The 21,787-nt window shown below is 31.7% G+C and overlaps 1 protein-coding gene across 1 annotated transcript in view; it reads right to left on the bottom strand.

Annotated features, from left to right (window-relative positions):
* LOC134692715 (chordin-like) overlaps positions 1-21,787 on the bottom strand; it is a 48,317-nt gene that overhangs the window by 9,277 nt on the left and 17,253 nt on the right. Inside the window, exons 3-15 of the mRNA XM_063553207.1 lie at positions 15,381-15,513; positions 12,916-13,020; positions 11,737-11,863; positions 10,989-11,218; positions 10,424-10,558; positions 9,828-9,916; positions 9,367-9,508; positions 8,574-8,686; positions 6,587-6,721; positions 6,035-6,191; positions 4,941-5,170; positions 3,856-3,969; positions 809-994 (exon numbers count right to left, since the gene is read on the bottom strand). Coding sequence (XP_063409277.1) covers positions 809-994; positions 3,856-3,969; positions 4,941-5,170; positions 6,035-6,191; positions 6,587-6,721; positions 8,574-8,686; positions 9,367-9,508; positions 9,828-9,916; positions 10,424-10,558; positions 10,989-11,218; positions 11,737-11,863; positions 12,916-13,020; positions 15,381-15,513 — 1,896 coding nt within the window. The remainder of the gene's footprint in view (positions 1-808; positions 995-3,855; positions 3,970-4,940; positions 5,171-6,034; positions 6,192-6,586; positions 6,722-8,573; positions 8,687-9,366; positions 9,509-9,827; positions 9,917-10,423; positions 10,559-10,988; positions 11,219-11,736; positions 11,864-12,915; positions 13,021-15,380; positions 15,514-21,787) is intronic.

Genomic DNA, 21,787 nt, shown 5'->3' with positions numbered 1-21,787 from the left:
TTTTGATTGAAAAATGAATATGACAGTTGTTATCCATTCGTTTGATGTGTTTGAGATTTTGAATTTGCCTTTGGGTTAGTGACTCCGTTATGAATTTGGAGTTCGGTATTTTTGTGATTTTACTTTTCATTTGAAATGTCTATTGATCATTAACTTAGCATTATAGTGCAATCATCTATAAATTTCTCTGTTCTGAAATAATTATATTTAATGTTTATTTTAACTCTCATGTCTGCTTTTATAAACAATACAATACAGAATAAATCAAAAGTGAATTGATATAATCGACGATTGATGTTAAATTTGAAGTTTCAATCTTATAACTGTACTTCTTGTTCTTAAAAAAACATATTTTCAAACACATCGCTTAAGTCAGGCAGAGATCATTTTCTATTTCTAATATATAAACAAAACCACACTTAATATCGGACAACAACTGATGCTTAATTGATTCGTTTTGGACATAAAACAAACAAAGAGTCATTTCCCTGATATTAAATGGTTGTCGTTTGCTGCTGTATACCATTTTTGTTTTTCGTTTGTTCCTTCTTAACATAAATCAGATCGTCAGTTATTTCGTTTGATTTTGTATAACATTTGCCATTTCATAGCCTTGTATAGCCTGCTCTTCGGTATTGGTTTTGCCATTATTGCCAGCCATTCGTTGACCTTTGACACATATAGTTGCTAACCTCCTACACAGTGTAATTTCTGATGAAACGTTGTCTTAATGACAATCATACCACAAGTTCTTTTTTGCACAAAGGGACAATGTCAGCACAACAATATTCTAGACAGGAACACTCACCTGGCACGTGCATGTGTAACACGAATCATTTCCTACAGGAATCCACGTTGATCCGTCATTATAAATTCGACCTTCATAATTACAGGACGTGATAGGATTTCCCACCGGAACTTTGTAACCCTCATCTAGTAACATGTTATAATTATTTCCACTCGTCTTCTGCCAGCAATCATTAACAATGCTTAGCTAAAAAATGAATATATAGAAACATCTTCATCGAGTGCCAATACAAAAAACAATAAAAAACAATTGTGAAAATGTACAATACACATTTTTTCTGCAAGTGACATTAAAACTATACATTAACCTATACAACTGAAACCTCTGTCACAATTGTTGAAATTAAACTCAACAACTGTCATATCAATAAGGATATGTGATTCTAACTAACGTTCATTAGTTGGACAATTAGAATAGTAAAACGTAAGAAAATATATGAATCGTTCACAATTATCAAGATATATCTTCCTTTGAATGTTTGAAGTATGATACTATATCAATAGATGAGATCAGTTAATGGGTTTTAATTTGATGGGACAACAAAGATGACATCTCATACCTGTATCAATTGAGTTTATGCCCTTATGTTATAAACTTGATCAAAGTGGCATGACAAATTGAAACACTAATAGGTGCAATCAATTCAACTTTTGTTAAACCAAATACCTTTTGTGCTGATTGAAATTACTACATAAATCATATCTGAATGGATAAAATGAATTGCAGGCGAAGTTTCAAACTAAAGAATAGACGTGATATTATTGACAAAGACACTTAAATCCACCAAATACTCAAAAGGAAAAAAAATTAACAACAAAAGGGCGTTTAAAAGTCTCAGACAAAAAAGACAGGATATTGTAAACTACTAAAGGCCAATCTTTCGACATGTAAATCATTTCCAGAAATATCCAAAGACTTGATTAAAGATTATATCACTACCCTTAACAAAGAAAACAACAAAAGACAGCGACCACAGACAATCATTGAATTACAGGCTTCTGACTGTACGGTACTATACATAATTGATAAGATGTGATATGATTGTCATTGATTAAATATCAAATAAACATGTAAAGACCAAAGTGGAAGAATATAAGCATTTATAGATGCAATCTTTCGCAATTAGCAAAAGCTATAAATGGTCCCGGCAGGACAAAGTGTGAAACAATTCAAAAGAGAAAACCAACCGACTAATTAAATTGATAAACAAAAAAAATGATTTAACTGATCAACAACGTGGCAGGTTGTACATAATTAAAATAAGTGTCGTTTAAGTTGGGGCCCTATATAGCTTACTGCTCGATGTGAGCCAAGACTCCATGTTGAAGACCGTACTTTGACCTATTAGGAATTTCTTTTACAAATATAGACTTGGGTGGAGAGTTGTATCATTGGCACTCTTACTACATCTTCTTATATATATACGCAGTCATAGGTTTGAACGTAGTTTTTTTGGTCTTTTGGGAAATGTTGTTTGTGCTGTTTTTAGACCCTTCTACAACGAAATTTGTTTGACATGCACACGTAAAAAAATTGCGGTTTTTATCCAACGCAGTCATAGGTTTGAACGTAGTTTTCAATTTAGACTCGTATATATATATATATATATATATATATATATAACAAGTCAAAAAGGGTACAACATCACCATGAAATAACTATAAAATATATAAATATAGATATTTCGGATAACAGATATCCTTCTTCAATAATAGCACGATGTCAAAATGACATTTTGACATCGTGCTATTATTGAAGAAGGATATCTGTTATCCGAAATATCTAATATTTATATATTTTATAGTTATTTCATGGTGATGTTGTACCCTTTTTGACTTGTTATATATTATATTTTGTAGTGTACAGAATCATATTACATGATCCATCGCCCTGTAAGATTGATCGTTGACTATTTATTCAGTCATTTTATATATATATATATATATAAGTACGTCTGAGTTTGCGAAAGCAAATTTACAGATCTAACATTGTTGGGTTGATGTTTAGACGAGTTGTATATATATATATATCTTCATGCCTCATATATCATGTACTGTAGTACGCCGCTAGATTAAAACTGACGTGGAAAGGTAACATATGGCCACCGAAAGCTCTTTTTTTGAGAGCCCAGGTGGTCGTGTGGTCTAGCGGGACGGCTGCAGTGCAGGCGATTTGGTGTCACGATATCACAGTAGCATGGGTTCGAATCCCGGCGAGGGAAGAACCAAAAATTTGCGAAAGCAAATTTACAGATCTAACATTGTTGGGTTGATGTTTAGACGAGTTGTATATACATTATGTACACAGCCATGTATCACCATCATTGATGGCGATCCGATGGATACATCTGTTGTAGGGTTGTCACTGACTCAGACGTGCTTATGAATATAACTATTTTCTGTGACTGTATCTTACATTAATTTGTAGGATCCTTTACTATAGATAATTTAGCTGATCTGTAACAATAACATCTTCATGCCTTATATATCATGTACTGTAGTACGCCGCTAGATTAAAACTGACGTGGAAAGGTAACATATGGCCACCGAAAGCTCTTTTTTTGAGAGCCCAGGTGGTCGTGTGGTCTAGCGGGACGGCTGCAGTGCAGGCGATTTGGTGTCACGATATCACAGTAGCATGGGTTCGAATCCCGTCGAGGGAAGAACCAAAAATTTGCGAAAGCAAATTTACAGATCTAACATTGTTGGGTTGATGTTTAGACGAGTTGTATATACATTATGTACACAGCCATGTATCACCATCATTGATGGCGATCCGATGGATACATCTGTTGTAGGGTTGTCACTGACTCAGACGTACTTATGAATATAATTATTTTCTGTGACTGTATCTTACATTAATTTGTAGGATCCTTTACTATAGATAATTTAGCTGATCTGTAACAATAACATCTTCATGCCTTATATATCATGTACTGTAGTACGCCGCTAGATTAAAACTGACGTGGAAAGGTAACATATGGCCACCGAAAGCTCTTTTTTTGAGAGCCCAGTAAGTGTCTTTATATTTTTAGAATTTGTACTTACATTTGAATATATACTTCCTTTTGTCACACCCACAACGTCTATTTGCATGAAGGAAGTCCCTCTGTCGAGACTTTGAAATACTTCTCTAGAGATGTCAGAAATACGCCCGCTAGCCTAAATTAAAAATTATATTAATTTTTAACTAGCACATGACAACATATGTACTACAACTATGAATTTAAATAATTGGCTGAAGGAACAAAACTTTCGGTCAACAAATAATGTATTTATCGTTCACATACATCAATTGATGAAGCAGAAGCTCATTAGATTAAAAAAAAAACACTATATTATACGAACTTGGCAAAACATTTGAAGGCATATGATTAGTTCAACTATTAAATTTAAATTGTGTTTAACTTTCCATCTTTTCATACCTACTGTTATGTTGCAAAACAACGAAAAGCTTAAAAAAACGGTTACAATGTACATGGTATAGTTTGCCGTACATGATATAATGTAATGTTGGTCATAGTTCCTAATGTTGTTGTCTGCTATACGGTCGGGTTGTTGTCGCTTTGACACATTCCCCATTTCCTTTCTCAATTTTAAATATAATATATTTAAAAATCCCTAAAATTCGTTACCTCTCCTGTTACTTAATCGTTTCTTTACTTTCGTGAATAAAATATAAAATCACAAAATACTGATCTTTGAGGAAAATTCCAATCGGAAAGTCCCTACTCAAAAGTCACTTCGAAAGATCAAACACAGCAAACGAAAGGATAACAACTGTCATATGCCTGAATTGGTACAGGCACATAAATAAACTCATCATAGAAACCAGGACTTAATTGTATATATACGCCAGACGCACGTTTCGTCTACAAAAGACTCATCAGTGACGCTCGAATCCAAAAAAGTTAAAAAGGTGGTCAAAAATAACATCATTTTCTTCATGGAGGATATATGAAATATACATCCAGTTTTTCCGACTATGATTTTTTGAGAACAACAATTTATTTGCATTTCGCAGTTGCATCAATTCTAGGTAAAGGCTTCGATGAACAATTTACTATATTGAATTCGAAACATATAATATAAAATATAATAAAAAACAAATAAAGCCATAAAGAGATACTCACTATTCCATTTTTAAAATCCGTTATAATAATCGTGTAGATAGCGTTTCCACTGTATGATGGAGCTGAATCATATTTTCCTGTGATCAAAGCTGTAATCGTAGTGTGGTCCCTTAATCCAGACAGCAATATCTGATAATGCAATACACATTTATCAGTTACAGCTAACCACGCATGCCCAGCGACACCAGTTGATTGAGTCTGTGGTTGTGCCATCAGAATGAAAGGCGCATCTAAAAGGGAAACATTTTTTAAGTACATATAATGTGTTTTATCAAAACTTTGAATTTTTGAAATACTTATGCTTTTTAACCTCAGGAATAGATTAGCTTAGCTGTATTTGGTTAACTTTTAGGAATTTTTGGACCTCAATGCTCTTCAACTTCGTACTTCTTTTTGGTCTTTTTCACTTTTAATCTATTCGAGCGTTACTGATGAGTCTTTTATAAACAAAATACACGTCTGGTGAATATAAAAAATTTCAATCCTGGTTTCTATGATGAATTTATCATTGAAATTAGTCAAGATGCAATAAGGAACTTGCAAGGTCTAAATTTTACAAAATTTTGAACTTTTGATTGCAGATTCCAAGATATGTATGTTTCAAGTTAAGGTAACACAGTCCTTAATAGGAACAATTCTGATTTTATGGTATTTCATTTTGTCCCCAAAACTAACTTTTATGTGTTCAACATTTTGATATTGCTTGTTTATTTATATTGTAGTTTCTATTTATTATGTTTGTCTTTAGAATCATACCATGTAGAATATGTATAAGTTGAATGATGTTTATTATTTGTTTCAAACGGTGTATCACGTATCTTATAAAATTATTAGGGGCCTCAATGGCCGCTGATAAAAGTAATTTAAATACTGTAACACTATCACATCAGCATTACTTTTGAAAGTGTGAACCCCGCAGTTGCGCTAGGGTCCCGTTTTAATTGACTATGATTGTTAGCTTGATTGCTGAACGTCAGTGCTTCTCAGCGGCTTCTTTTGACAATAAATATATATGCCCTAATGTTTTTACATTTATAAGACTAAAACAATGTATATCTTCCTGAATCATAGCAAGTGATCAAACCATAACATACTTCTTAATATATCAATTGTACTGTCATGCTCAGTTCGTTCTATCTTTCCACGAAGAGCACTTATTTGTCTGTAAGAGGTTCCAACGTTAATGTACAACTTTCCGGTCAAAAACATTGTAAGGTCTTTTGCTGTTGGTTTCTTGAAAATTCCTACGGCCTTTGAAACAAAAATATAAATTGCATGTAATGTAAAAAAAGATTTAAACAATTATGCTTATTTCAGGGTTTATACAAAATTCTTTGAAACTAATATCGTTTCATATAAGAATACAATATTATTTTACTTATAAATAACTTATTTCATGCTGTTGTTAGCATTTGCAACTCATGGTGATTGTTGTAAAACAATTTTGACAATTTATTGTAAGTAATATTTGATACAATTTGCAGAGGTAAACATCTTTTTTTTTATTTTATACATCATCTTTTAATTTCATTTTGTAATGAGAAAGTTCATGTCATCTTCCTTTGGCTTAGTAACTTTGATGAGTTTCTTTTGTAAAATGAAATAAATTAAATATGTTATTATGACATATTTAGAAAATAACTTACAAAACCGTTATCCGAGGATGTGTTATATCTAAACGTTTTTGTCAGATCTTGTATAACCCTTCTCCTTCGCCGTCGTGTTGGTGTTGATTCTAATGTTAACGAAACTAAATTCTGTTTCATACTATACAGCCGTATCTTTAAAACAAATGTAAAACAGGGTTATAAAACGTAACTTCGTAAATATATTTTGTTTTCTATTATTTTAGTGCCAGTTTGCCTAAGAATCAGGCAGTGGTGAAAACATGACAAAAAAAAACTCACCCAATTTGACATTGATTTCTGTTAATAATATGTAGTTATGCACAAAAATAACATTCATTTCCATTATCTGTTCTGGTAATAGAAGATACAATTTGGTTGAAATGCACTAGAAATTAACGAATAAGGGGAGATAACTCTATAATTTGCTATCATTCTAACCAATTTTCTAACCAAGTTATTTGATATTACCAGACACACCCAAACGAAAGACCAATACTTTTTAACTCAGGATGATGGTTAGTATTAAATAGCATGATTAGCACGGTGGGTTTTTTCTTATCATGTTTTAATTTTTACCTAAATTGCCTGATTCTTACAAAGACTGGCACATTGAACAAACACCTCATTAATCAATAGTTATCAAAAGTACCAGGGTTATAATTTAGTACTTTAAACGCGCGTTTCGTCTACATAAGACTCATCAGTGACGCTCATATTTAAATAGTTATAAACCAAACAAATACAAAGTTGAAGAGCGAAAATCCAAAATTCCAAAAAGTTGTGCCTAATATGGCTAAAGTAATCTATGCCTGGGATAAGAAAATCCTTAGTTTTTCGAAAAATTCAAAGTTTTGTAAACAATAATAGTAACTGTCATTTTTTCCAGTTCAGACAAGTGGTCAAAAATAATATATTGTTCGTCATGGAGGATATATGAAATATACATCAAATTTTCCGACTATGATTTTTGAGTACAACAATTTATTTGCAGTTTGCAGTTGCATCAATTTTATGTAAAGGCTTCGATGAACAATTTACGATATTGAATTCGAAACATACAATATAAAATTCCACCCAATTCCTGCGTTAATCAAGAATATTCTAACGGTCTCGTTGTGTCTCCTTCGGGAAAATTGCGAACAGGATACATACAAATCTAACATTCCATCGTCGTATTGTCAGATTTGTAGACACCAATAACCTCGTCGTTTTACTATACTATATATAATCCTGGTATCTTTGATAACTATTTACGAACTGGGAAATTAATCTTCGTAGATCAGTATTGAAATCATTCAATCGTTTTGGACAAAAAACACAAGTTATTTTATTTTTTACGTATTTTACTGAAAAATGGATTTTCGGCAAACTATCTTGCTTTAATTTCTTCGTAAAATAGTCACTTTGTCAAACATTTGTAGAATTTTGTGAAGCTTAGATCAGATATCAAGTCAAAGTTATTTAAGCTGCTTGTAGATAAAATACAGTATACAGAGTAAAAAGTTTATATAGCAATAGTTTCTGTTTTCTCCCCGTATTTTACTGATAAATTGACATAGGGTTTTACAGTCGTTTATCCTTTTTTTCTACTGTGAATTTAAATCTCAGTTGATCCACAGGTATTTGCTGAACCCTTAACGATTGTTTACTTATACATTGAACGAGAGGTACAACATTTTTATTTTACACCAAAGACCTAACCGAGTTTGTGACATTGTGACTACGAATGGTTTCGCACAGTGGGTGATGCATGCACATACATGTAGCAGAAACGCTAACCATGTCAAAGCACCTGAACTTGCAAAATTTGTGATTCGTATTATTCCCTCAATGGTTTTTTTCACATTGAATCATCTCCCTTCTAGAATTATGAGCTCTGAACATCCTTAACCTACTGATGTTTTAATTTAAAATAACTACTTTGTGTTATGCAATTTTCTGACCTTCACAATCAAACGGATGTCGTATTGGAGGTCAACTGATCGGAGAGAATTATTGTACATACCATATATGCTATTTGTCCATTATCATGAAGCTGGAAGACAGCTGAACCAACACTGGTCAGAGGATGAACCGAGTCTGTTAATGCTTCACTGCTCGACAACACTGCCTGAAAAACTATTTTGATTAAAATTAATGACAATTACTGTGACTGAAATATTCGACGAACTATCTGATATGTTTAATTGTTAACGTATTTTTTATGATAATTTGTGAAGTTTTTTTGTTTTTTTTTTTCTTTAGTCTGTTTTGTTTTGATAAATTCACTTTGAGGAACTCTTTTTCAAAAACTAATAGCAACTTCATTTCTGTATAATCAATGTTCACGTTATTTTTATATAATTTCCTACTTATGTGTATTATATGATAAATTATTGTGTAATCACTCCACAAAAATATATGAAAGTTGTGTGTGGGGTTTACAGAATATACATAATAATATAAAGAATGGAGAATATTGGCAAAATAGTAAAGAATGTAGAAAATGAAACAAAATATTAATGAATAAAAAAATGAAGGACGCATATTCAGACCATCTTTAATCAAGACACGAACTGGGAGTGTATGCGACTGTCGTATAATTGAGAGGTTTATCTAGTTATAATACCAGGTAAAATCAACTACTTTTTACTGACGGAAATGTCTGTTCTAAGTCAGGAATATCCATACGTTTGATGTGTTTGAACTTTTGGTTTTGACAATTGATTACGGACTTTCCATTTTAAATTTTCCTCGGAGTTCGATATTTTTGTTATATTTTCCTTTTTTATATATATAAATCCAAAACCACTACCTACTTTGACATGTGAGTACTGGTGTTATGTCCCCAATCATTGTTGTTCCTCCTTTAGACGTTAGCCTTAGGCGAAGTTTTCGTCTCGTCATCAGTCGTCTTTCCCTTTTATTTGGTCGCTTCCAAGATCCATTTAAATTTGCTTTCTAAAACGAAGAGATAACAAATTAGGTAAAAACATTTGATTCATACGAGCTGAAATAAACTCATCCTAGATACCGGGACTAAATTTTATATATACGCCAGACGCGCGTTTCGTCTACAAAAGACTCATCAGTGACGCTCGAATCCAAAAATGTTTTTAAAAAAATACCATACAAATATGTTTCTGTGATCTCCAGTTAGTAAATTAGATATGTAGAGTTCTAATAACACATAAATTTGTGATATGTTTTTATAGTGCCTATTTCTATGTCAAATAATTAGGATACTTAGTATTTCTAGTACGTGCAACAAGCGTTTTACCTTGTTTGACTTGTACCGTATTCGTCGTGTATCTTGATGGATAATTTTCGTATTTTTCTCGATGGTCACAAAATATTCAAGTTTTCTTCCTATAGAAATAGATATAATAAATGGTATAATTAAGTTTTTGTTCACGACATAGGTATGTTTATATTCGTTCAACAAAATTCAAACAAACAGTAACACTGAGTCTGGTATAATTTTAGAAAAATGCAACATCTTCGGACATTGTACTTTAAGGTTAATATTTCAAAAAAAGCAAAATAGCAATGTACATATCCCATTGGAGAACTGCATCTTTTATCCTTACTACTATCAAAGACTGTGGTATCTTGTTGAGTACATATAATCATTCAAGTTCTTTAAGATAGAGAAATATGTCAATAATGCCTGGGGCACATTTTTTACATCTAAATTGCATGTATCTTATGTTCTTTAATTCTAATATGAATTTGGCCTTCAACGTGTTATGATTAAAGCGCCTCTTTGTGCTTTATGTAGATGAAACGCGCGTATAAGCAATGTATCTTTGACAACCATAACGCAACTCCTTCTTTTTATTTGCTAACGAGATGCAATGTTATAATCAAACTTACTTTTGTTATCCAGAAATCCGTCCTGATATATGAGATAGTCAATAACCTTTCGTCTGCTTGAATAGGAGTATCTAAACTCTACATAAGCTCCTATACCACGTGGTATTGGTGATATAAGTAATGCTCCAAATGTTCCTAAAGACAATAAAAATAATATTAAAATATGAAAGTATAAATATTGAGTGATCAAATGTAATAATTATTGAAATAAATGCTGTTTAACTCGTTAACTCTACATAAGCTTCTAAACCACGTGGTATTGTTGAAATAAGTTATGCCCCAAATGTCCCTGTTGACCTATAGTTGTGGACAGCTGTCTCAACCTACCAATCAATTTACTACAGAAAATAGTACCAAAGAAATCTGTCAACATGGCAGGACATGCAAAAGGCAAGAAGAATCTCATTATCTTATACATATTAAGCTGATTTTCTCAATAGTTAAAACAAAAGGAAAATATAATTTCACAAATTAGAATATATTTATAATAAGTATTAAATGAATATTGGTAAATATTACTCTGTTTGGAATTATTGCAAGACGCAATTATATATGAAATAAATACCATGATCAAATGACGTGTCATGTTCCGGAATACCAGCTACTTCTCCACGTGGATATCTTTTGGTCGTTATCGTCAGGTGAAGTTGTTTCTTTGCTATATAGTTTAGGTAATAGGATGGTACATTATACCATTCTCCACAGAACTTTCTGTCTCTTGATTGTTTGAAGTCATGTGACAGCAGTACGTTTCCGTTGCTATCGACAACATTTATTTGTTTCGGATTCTGTAATCTATTTCAAAATAAAATGATAAAATTGAGAATGGAAATGGGGAATGTGTCAAAGAGACAACTACCCGGCCAAAGAGCAAAACACAGATGTATAAAGAAAGTCGCTTTTCAAAACAGCTGTGCTTAAAAAAAACACAGTTTGCAATACTATCATGTTTTACTGTGCTTTTAACATACTGAACAAAGAATGGCTTGAACACATTCAATAGTACAACATTGTTTCAAATAGCTTTCAGTCACATTTGCATGTATAGAATTTGTTGGGTGCTTTAGACAAACGTGTAAAGCAAGAATGCAGATGATTTCACATAATGCTGTTGAGTATGTAGTATGCCAAATACCACATCGAGACAACCATCAATATCAACATACGGGTCTTCAACGACAGGCATGAAAATGAGACTACGAAAGATCAGGCATCAACAACAAGTACACAAGGGCACCATTGACTTTCTCATTTCAGAATTCTTTCTCTCAAAAATAATTTATATCGTCTTATTAATATTTGTAATGTCTTACTCTGCATATCTTACGGAGAACTGGAGTGTAGCATCTTTCTTAACCAATACATAAACCATTGCAACTGCTTTTGTCATAAGTGGTGGGGTACCTACTACATTCTTACCGACCAACAGAGCTGTGTATCCTGGAAAAAAATATATGTTGATATAATAGTTATCAGAGGTACCAGGATTATAATTTAGTACGTCAGACGCGCGTTTCGTCTACATAAGACTCATCAGTGACGCTCATATAAAAATATTTATAAAGCCAAACAACTGCAAAGTTGAAGAGCATTGAGGATTCAAAATTCCAAAAAAAGTTGTGCCAAATCATACTGCGGGATAGTATACATTGGAGAATAGACAGTAAAAGGTTGAATCAAATTCAAGCATTGTTTTTTTTCATCGATTGTCGATTGTTTAACGTCCAGTGGCTAGTATTTCAGGATTGTTCAGAGCTAAACCAGTGTAACAATAAATACAAAAGTTAAATAAGTCTTTAAAAGAGGCCGTCCGGAAATTGTTTACTGTCACTGGAATATTGGATAGGTCCGTACATGTACGAACCCCTGAACTTTATGTTCTAATGGTTATAAACGTGCAGAGAGTGTGGCACGAGGCATCGGATTAACGTCCTCATTCTAACCAGATGTGGCTGTGTACTTGTACATCAAGAACATTTTTAAACGGAAGCCTAATGATGACAAAAGTTTTACGGAAGATGAAATACTGTTACACGAAATTCCTTTAAATACGAAAGGTATAAAAGAGGGCAATCATAATTGTCCCTGTTATCTTTTCAATTAGAAGATCTTGCCCTACAATTATTTTCATAAACTGCTAAAGCTATGATTAATGCTCCCATTTGTGCGAAAGGTTTCGAAACTAATTCGACTTACCAATTTAATTTGCAAGGATGAATCATCACAAAAAGTGCTACAATTAGTTTCCAAGAATCAAAATTCACAATGTATGTTTACTAATGATTACATCGAAACCTGGCTAAACCGAATCCTGCTTAAACCGAAAACCTGTATAAACCAAACATTTTCTAAAGCACCGTCATATCAAATTTTATGCGTTGTGAACCTGATAAAACCGAACATCAGCCAAAACCGAACACAATCTGAAGTCCCGAAGAGTTTCGGTTTAAACAGGTTTCCCTGTATAAATAAGTTAATGAAAAACTACGTACTTTGCTCTTTGTATTCCTCTCTTGCTTCTTTATCAGAATTCACAGAGCTTTCATAATGGTCATTAACATCTTGCGGCAGCAAAACATACTGATCCTCAAACGGCACTGAAAACATTAAATAAGAAAGTTCACGCGATGTCGTGCAAAGATCTTTACCTCAACTCGGTTATTAGATACCGACAACAGATAGCGCATGCTTAGTGTGTTCTGCGTGTATAACTAAACTTCAAAGTGTCGTCAAACAATTAGTGATAGCTCTTGAGATCCTAAATTCGCTAACATGGTAAATGGTACTACTAAATATCATAAAGTTGCAAAATATTTATACAATCGTTCCTTAATACAGAATCTGAATAATATGTTTAGGAATGTCTCATGTTCATTGAAAACAAATCAAACATCGCCAAATAGGAGGTCTCTTTTACACATTTCTCATTTTCATTTTCAAATTAAGCAGATGTGAAAATTGCTAATATTTTTCCATAAGATCTGGCACGGATCGACAGTAATTGGTGAACTACAGTTGTACCGTTACTTATCTACGAAGCCCATTTGCACTTTTTTAATTGATAAAATGAAAAGAGATTGTTTTACCATAATCTTATGTCAATAACGTGTGTATGCAATAAATCTCATAAATAAGTATATTGAATCAATTATAATAAGCAGAATTCCAAGGATATCAACTTTTATATCTAATTCGTATCATAAACTAATTTTGGGTATTTTAATTGACAATGTAATAGATGTTGGGTTTTTTTATCAAGTACATGTACTAAAATTCCTTTTATTCATCACTTGTCATTATAATGTTACCGTGTATGTTATGTAACGTTATAGTTATAATGAACATGATGAAATAAATAAGTTTATAAATAATTTTTTTAAATGAAATATATCTAAAGTTTCAAAACATTTTTAAATATTTTCGCTTCCGAATATTTTAAAATTACTTTTCATACAATGCTTTATTAAGATCAACTACCCCTTCCTTTATTCTTTGTATCTTCTTTTTTTATTTACAAATATTTATGAATAACCATTGAACTATGTTATTAATGTAGACTATTTAATTATAACTACTCTCATCCAAAATTGTATATTTACTTTTTGACAAAAAATTTAAAGAATATCACGTATCAATTTAATAAATAAATATTGGATCAATATAGAACTATTTGCCCCTAGTCTGGACTATTATAATCTAAGTCCACCCAGTAAACGTTGACAATGATGTTATATCACCATCTAAGTATCTAAGTACCGTATTTACCTAGTCACTAGCCGCAGTGGTAAGAATTGCTACTTTTAACAACTTTAATATCCATCGAAGGGGTGAAGTATTACTTTGACACGGTATTTAAAAACAAACACTTAAGTATGTGATTTATTCATCTAATATTTACAAATTTGTAACAAAATATACTGTTAAAATAATACCATTAGGGTTTTTGTTTTGTTTTCAGTACTTCTAGAATTGTTAGTATTTGCTATCGCCACATTTAACAATGTCAAAAATGTAGAAATAATTAGTCATAAATGTAATTAAGAAAAAAATTCTAAAAGCTAGAAAGTTTCTCACGTTCTTTGTTTGTTATGTGAGTGCCTTTTGGAAATAATAAAACTGAAGAAGCATAATTATGGTGTCTGAGTGTGCTTCAGTACGAAAAATAGTTCTGTATTATAAAGGTTCTATTTTATCATAGTAATTTATTTGTCTAGCAATTATTTATTATTTTTAGTTCTATTTCAAATTATAGCCAGGTTCTACAACCCACAATTGTTTTCTTAAAATGTCCTGTACCGAGTCAGTCAAATGGTAGTTGTTATCTTATACTGAGTTTCTGTGTGTGTTACATTGTCGTTGGATTTTTTGTTGCACTTTAGTGTTTCTGTTGTTTCATTGTTTTCCTCTAATAGATGATGGGTTTCTTTCGGTTTCAGTTTTTGCAACCCGGATTTGTGTTTATCTCAATCGATTTATGACTTTAGACAGCAGCATACTACTGTTGCCTTTATATATAGTCCAACAGCTTACAGAAATGAGAAAAGTTTGCTTCACGATGTATAAGAATTAAAAAATATTGCATGAAACGCGTTTATATCTGGAAAAAATATGAGGCCTACGTCATTCCGTTAAACCATAATGCGGAGATACACCAAGACCGTTTTGTTCGTGGAAAGTCATGATTAATGTGCTTAACTTTTGGCAACAATGAATCAGCCAATGTTTGAATAACAAGAGCCTGAAACTCGTTTGTATCTGAAGAAATATGCGGTCTATGTAATCTTATTCAAATTATAATTGCGTTGATACATCAACACCTGCAATTTGGTCGTAGACGGTCATTAATATGCTTAACCTAAAGCAACAAAATAAAAGCCAATTACAATACGGCAAAACATGGATATCATCAAAATGAAAACAGCTCTAACGATTCAATTTAAACTGACGAAATACTAACCTTGACCTTGGCAATATTTGCAGCATTTTCCGGGAAGCAGTATTGGATTGTGACAGTTCGGTAAAGGACACTTATCCTTGATATTGACACATTTTGCTTTTCCATAATGTTGAATGATTCCTTTCCTCGTCACCTATAAATAAAATGTGTCAATATAGCTCAATTACTTGCTTGCTTATTAATTTACTTACTTACTACCACTGTAAGCCATTGGCATGTAGGGCAGTAACGACGACGGTGTTTACAGAATAGATCTAATGATGAGCAAACGTAAAGAACAAAGGACAGAAATAAAATAATGAAAATTATAGGTCCAAAAATAAAAATTATAAACATAATGGGCTACCTAAATATAAAGCATAGACAATAATAGATGAAAGAGTTGAAGCATAAAGAAAAAATACTTAAATATTCGAAGAATACAAATTAAAATGAATTTTGAAACACCTATGGAGTTTTACTCGTTTTTAAAGGTACTGTTTTAAATTTTTTTGTCATTTGAAAGTGGAAAGTTGTCTCCTTGTAATCTCATCACATTATTTTCATCACAGGATTAATGCAATTAAATGAAATGATGATTTATTGATCGTTGTTTTCTTTACGTCCAGTAACAACTATTACATGCATGTTCGGTACGAGAAATAATTTTAAAAAACAATACACCAAATGAGGAATGAATAAACCCATTTATGTCATTTTTTTTTCAATTCTAAACTCTCCTGCCTTACAAAAACTATTAAAAAGCCTTTCAAAAATACCTAATAGTTATAAGTCATGTACATTAATTGTGTGATACATATACCATCGAGACCTTTGTTTCGGTAAATTGCGCATTTTCTTTATCAAAACGCACATTTAGACACTGCTTTTTTGTAGAGTGAATTGTTCATAACTTTTAACTGTATATACATTTACACTGAGACTACTATGTGTTATAGTAGTCTCAGATTTACAGGTGTATTGTAATTTATTCTTGGACGGTCAACATGCTGCACGTAAAAAAAACACTTATTTTCCCCTTTATAGAAAAGAACAAATGGATGCTCAAAGATTATTTAAATTCCAAATCAACGTAAGTATTTTTATCGTCTCATTTGTGTGAACTACGTCAATTTATTGCCGTAATTTATCATCACTTGAATAGGTGTATGCCCAGACGGTTAGTTTAATATAGGTTTTGTTTATTTTACATATTTTTAAGCAAAGCCAAACTTAATGTTTTACACAATGTTGTGTATTCTAATTCAGAATAAAAGAGGATTATGTGAAATGAGATATTCTAATAAACAAAGAAACATCAGAGAAAAAGAACAGTGCTCCCATATTGTCGTTCTTCATCTTGAAAATCAGCATTAAAATCAAAGATGTTGGTATAGAGACACTTTAACGTCAAATCAAGCTAAAAGACTATAATCTGTATAAAAGAATAGAACACCAATAAGTGTATATAGAGGGTTTCCATTTTCTTTGCTTTAATAAAATTGCAAAAAAAAAGATTGCCTGGAAACGGAAAGACGTTGAACTATTTTAAAATCTATTACTAACTACAAAATCTAAAATGGCCAATGATATTACATCGTCTCGATATATGTTTTATTTCGCGAAAATTAATTTATTTTAGATGCTTTTTTCAATACTCTTTATTTTTAGTATGTCTCGCCAGCGTTTATCGATTGATTCTTTTATTTATAGGAATTCAGCAGGTACAGAAGCAATTAACGCCATACTTGATGTTTCTGTCCCATAAACTGTTCGTCCCTTTGAAGTTCATTTAAAGTAAACAGAACGTTTCGAAATCTATAACAACAGATGATGTAAAAACAATTTATTGTGATGGTTGAAACTGATACTTTTCAAGTAATAAATTAAAATATAACGACCTAAACGTGCTTAATCAGATGCATAGAACATCCTTATAAACGTTTAATCTACGACTCAGCAATGACAACTTGATTTCAATCAGAGTGATATAGTCAAATCATATACTCGCATCAATAAAAGAAAGAATCTATACCACTATTCTCAAAAGGTAATCATTCTTTTATCCATAACCTTTTAACCTGAATCTTACGGGAGTTTTAAATTCTTCGATGTTTATTTATTCATTTTAACACCTCCCGTCTAATTTTCTCTTTTGAATTGCTCTTGAACAATGGTAAGTGTTAAGCCCCGACGATCGATTTAATCCTGTCGTCTTAAAGCGAAGTCATACACATGGTCGTTTATGTGGTATCCAATTGAATAAAGAAGTACAAACTAATGCTTGCAGGAAATCCGTTTCTTTAGTATACCTATGTACAAATTTAATCCTGCATTATAAATTATTTAAATTGCTAACTTTATTTGGACAGACGACAAGCTGTAGGAAACGAATTTTAACCATTTTTTGGTACACGTTGCTTTGAAAATTTCAAGTGGTATAATTAAAAACTATTTTACAATCGTGTTTCGCTTTAAAATTGGAATAATTTGTCATTGTAATAAATCACCGACTTATTTTTGTCTGGTATGAGTACCAGGTCCAGTCTAGAAATTTTTTGAAATCACCCTTTTTGCCAAAAAAAAATATGTACGAAATAACAATAAATCGTGCACATAAAATTATATATCAATATTAGTAATACATTGAAGCAATAAGAATTCTATCTAGATAGCAAGACAACGATAAAAAAATATTAACAGGCGAGTTTAAGCTCTTATAGACAAATCGCTCTGAAACAAAAATAACACTTTAGCAATTGTACGCGTCCGAAATCTGTCATCGAGAACGCTTGTATATAGCCAACTACTTGAAAGCTTTAAAAAATGTAAAAGTAACGAAACACATGTGACCATAAACATCTGTCAACTTTCTCTTAGAAAGTTGGTATCTTATATAGCTTATATACCAAGTTGCTTAAAATCAAACCAAAAATGACCCCAAAATATTTTTTGAAAAAATGTTGTTTTATTTACAATTTATAGTGAAAAAAATCATGTGACGAATACTTATGGCCAAACTCTGTAGTTTCGAACAGCAGACGATGTATGTATAGATAATAGCATATTGTTCAATATTCTTGGCCTTAAATTATACCCCAAAACACATACAAGTTTTTTACGTAGAGGAGTATCAAACTATTTTTTTTTAAATCATCACCTGAGAATTAATTAAATAAAATATGTATAATTCAATAATATTTGCATGAAAGAAAATGACGATGTAATGTGTCCAGGTGTTGATGAAATGTTTGGCCTATTGTGAACCAACACCAAACTGCGATTTAATGTAAAATTCGGGTATTGACATTATTTTTTATAAAAGTTACAAAACGTTTTGCCCCATTGATAACATGACTTTAAATCAGTTTTCGTCAATTTGAAGTTTCCTGTAGAGTACTGTGGTTTTTATTTTATTTTAATGTATCTTTCCATCTTGTTTTTTTTATCGGGATTTTTTTTTTAACTGCATTTCTTTAATCTAATATTTGGAAGCATGCGATTATGAAATAAAAATGGAGAAGGTATCAAAGGGACAACAACCGGATAAAAGAGCAGAAAACCGCCGAATGCCACAATGGGTCTTCAATACAGCATGAAAATCAATTATGCATTGCAAGTGGAAATTGAATGATAATTGATAACTTAGCGGATTTAAGACTTTGAGACATACTATAATTGAGAATGAAAACTATCCGTCAAGAAAGTGTTATCGACTTAAAAGTAATTGAAATTCAAACGAACTTCTAGGAGTTCTTCGGCCTTAATTAAACTCTTTTCAATATTGAGACAACGGATTTTTTACAAATAAATCCAAGATACATGAGAGTATTGCACTAAACAAATGCAGAAGAGAATACTCAAATCTTTCATACTGCGATACTTTTTTTTTACAAATCAAGTCTTACAGAAGGGAAGTTTTGCTCGTTGTTGATGGCCGTATACGATGACCTATTGTTGTTAACTTCCGTGTCATTTGTTCTCTGTTGGAGAGTGGTTTCATTGGCAAACATTCAACATCTTTATTATTTTTATATTATGAGAAAATTAAATGATTTTAGTTGTTATTGACCATGACTTTCGTTTATATGTTACAATGTAGTTATCTCAGATATTTTGAAGTTATAACTCTTCTATAGCTATCAAACATTTACTGCTTTGATGTAAATCAAAGAATATTTTCATGTAATTTGTAGAAGAAAGGACGTAACTATTTCATAGCAAAATGTGTGTAGGTAAGTAAGCATGGTAAGCGAATCAATAAAAGACAGACTAAACAAATTAGCGGGAAGAATAAAATTGTTGATTACAAACCAGCAGGCGATAAGTTAACGCGCGTGCCATGCTATCGGATGAGAGATGTGTATTGCCCTCGTTAGCAGGAACATTGACAGGTTTTATCATTATGACAGGTATAATTAGCTGTAAACAGCAGATATGATTTCATTTTGTAATGGTTACTCCCAATGAAAACACGGATCTACAAAGATGAATTTGAATTCCTTACGAGAAAAAATGGTAAAGCCATTCTGATCGAAATGAATACCTTTACATGTGTAATGACTTTCATTGAAACAGGTGTCGGAATACTTTTTGATTATGTGAGTGGGCGAATTGGCGATAAAATTCTTCTAGAAAATGTGTATTATGAAAAAATGTAATGTTGATGTTTTTACACCCAAAACCCTTGCTACAGATACTTTTCATTGGGACAGCTGTTATTCCGGCATATTTTACAGGCTATATATCTTTTTAAAAAATAGTTTTCACAATAATTCAGAAAATCAAGTATTTGGCTTGCTTTGATTTTTTAATTAAAAGGTGATGATGAATGTACAACGTCCAGCGTGTTGTGATGTATAATATTTGAACAACGTCCACGGAGATGTTGGACAATAAGTCATCCAAGATCAAGACACAATATTTTCATGTAAATCAATTTTTGTACTAAAAGAAATTAACGTCCTCCTTGGAGAACACTGTTTTGTTAGAGAAAAAAAAATCCTTCTTAAATTGACATTTTTACTGATCCAAATCAATCAGTATACAATATTTTATCTGAATAGTAGTTTAGTTGGGCTATTTCCCTTGACCAAACCACAGATATCATTCAGAATTTGTGAACGCAAAAATGTGGGTTTTTAACAAAAATTATATTTTCCCCAACTAAAGTCTTCAATGTTTACTTTCAATCAATGACAAAGATCGTCTTACAAATCATGCAACATAGTTTTTTTATCATATACATGTATATTCAACCTTCTATGTATACTAAAGAAAAAAATAATTTCTCTATATATATATGGTTTGTAGCTTCTATTCAAGTGTGGATTTAAACTTAACTATTGTGATTTATTATGAAATTGTAGATCGAGTTCACATAAAATACCTCTTAGTTGTTTTATTCAGATCTCGTTTTCCTTTTTATTTCTTCTGTATTTTTTGGAATGTTTAATTTCTTATAAAGCCGTATGACTATATGTGTCAACTTGTTCAGCTTTTTGTTATAAGTTAAAAGAAGAAGTCGATTTCGATTTCGAATTTTCTTTAAATAATATGAATAGTTATTTTATTAAGTGTGCATTTGCATTCAGATAACGCAGATCAAATTTATTCATTCATAGTGTGTTAATTTACGTTTTTTGATTGAGTTAAGCCTGCCAATTGATATAATATCGTGTGTTTTTTTTTATGTTGTGATCTTATGCTATTGTTTCAGAAAAAGGGAGAAGGTTTGCTACCATTAAAACGTTTAATCCCGCTGCAAATGTTTGCACCTGTCCTAAGTCAGGAATCTGATGCAGTAGTCGTCTTTTGTTTATGTAATTTATACGTGTTTCTCGTTTCTCTTTTTTTTATTTGGAATAGATTAGACCGTTGGTTTTCCCGTTTGAAAGCTTTTACACTAGTAATTTTTAGGGCCCTTTATATGTTGTTTTTCGGTGTGAGCCAAGGCTCTGTGTTGAAGGCCGTACATTGATGTATAACAATGGTTTACTTTTATAAACTGTTATTTGGATGGAGAGTTGTCGTATTGGCACTAACACCACATCTTCCTATATCTATATGAGTGTTATTTAAGAGCTGCATGACAAAATTCGCAATAAATTAGCAAATATATATATATTTGAACAGCGATTTTAGAACTCCTCTCTTGCATATCAAATGCTTGGTCAATTTCAAAACTTATAAAAAGTACTTAGTTTCTGCAATCTATGAGATGCGATAAAATGAAGTTTTGTATAAATTGAATTATTTTCTACAATCCACAAATGTTTAGAGCATTGATTAATTGTTACTTGCTAAACGTCCAGTAGCAAATATTGCATGCACATTCAGGCAGACATTAAATGTTTTTGATGATAAGAAACCAGGGGTGGTGTTCTCGAAAGTATCCTAAGATTCGTCATAAGACACATCTTAGACCA

This window comes from Mytilus trossulus, chromosome 12 (assembly GCF_036588685.1).
Source record: "Mytilus trossulus isolate FHL-02 chromosome 12, PNRI_Mtr1.1.1.hap1, whole genome shotgun sequence".
Classification (NCBI taxonomy): Eukaryota; Metazoa; Mollusca; class Bivalvia; order Mytilida; family Mytilidae; genus Mytilus; species Mytilus trossulus.
Note: the sequence above shows the minus strand (reverse complement) of the source record. Positions and strands in the feature narration are given on the sequence as shown.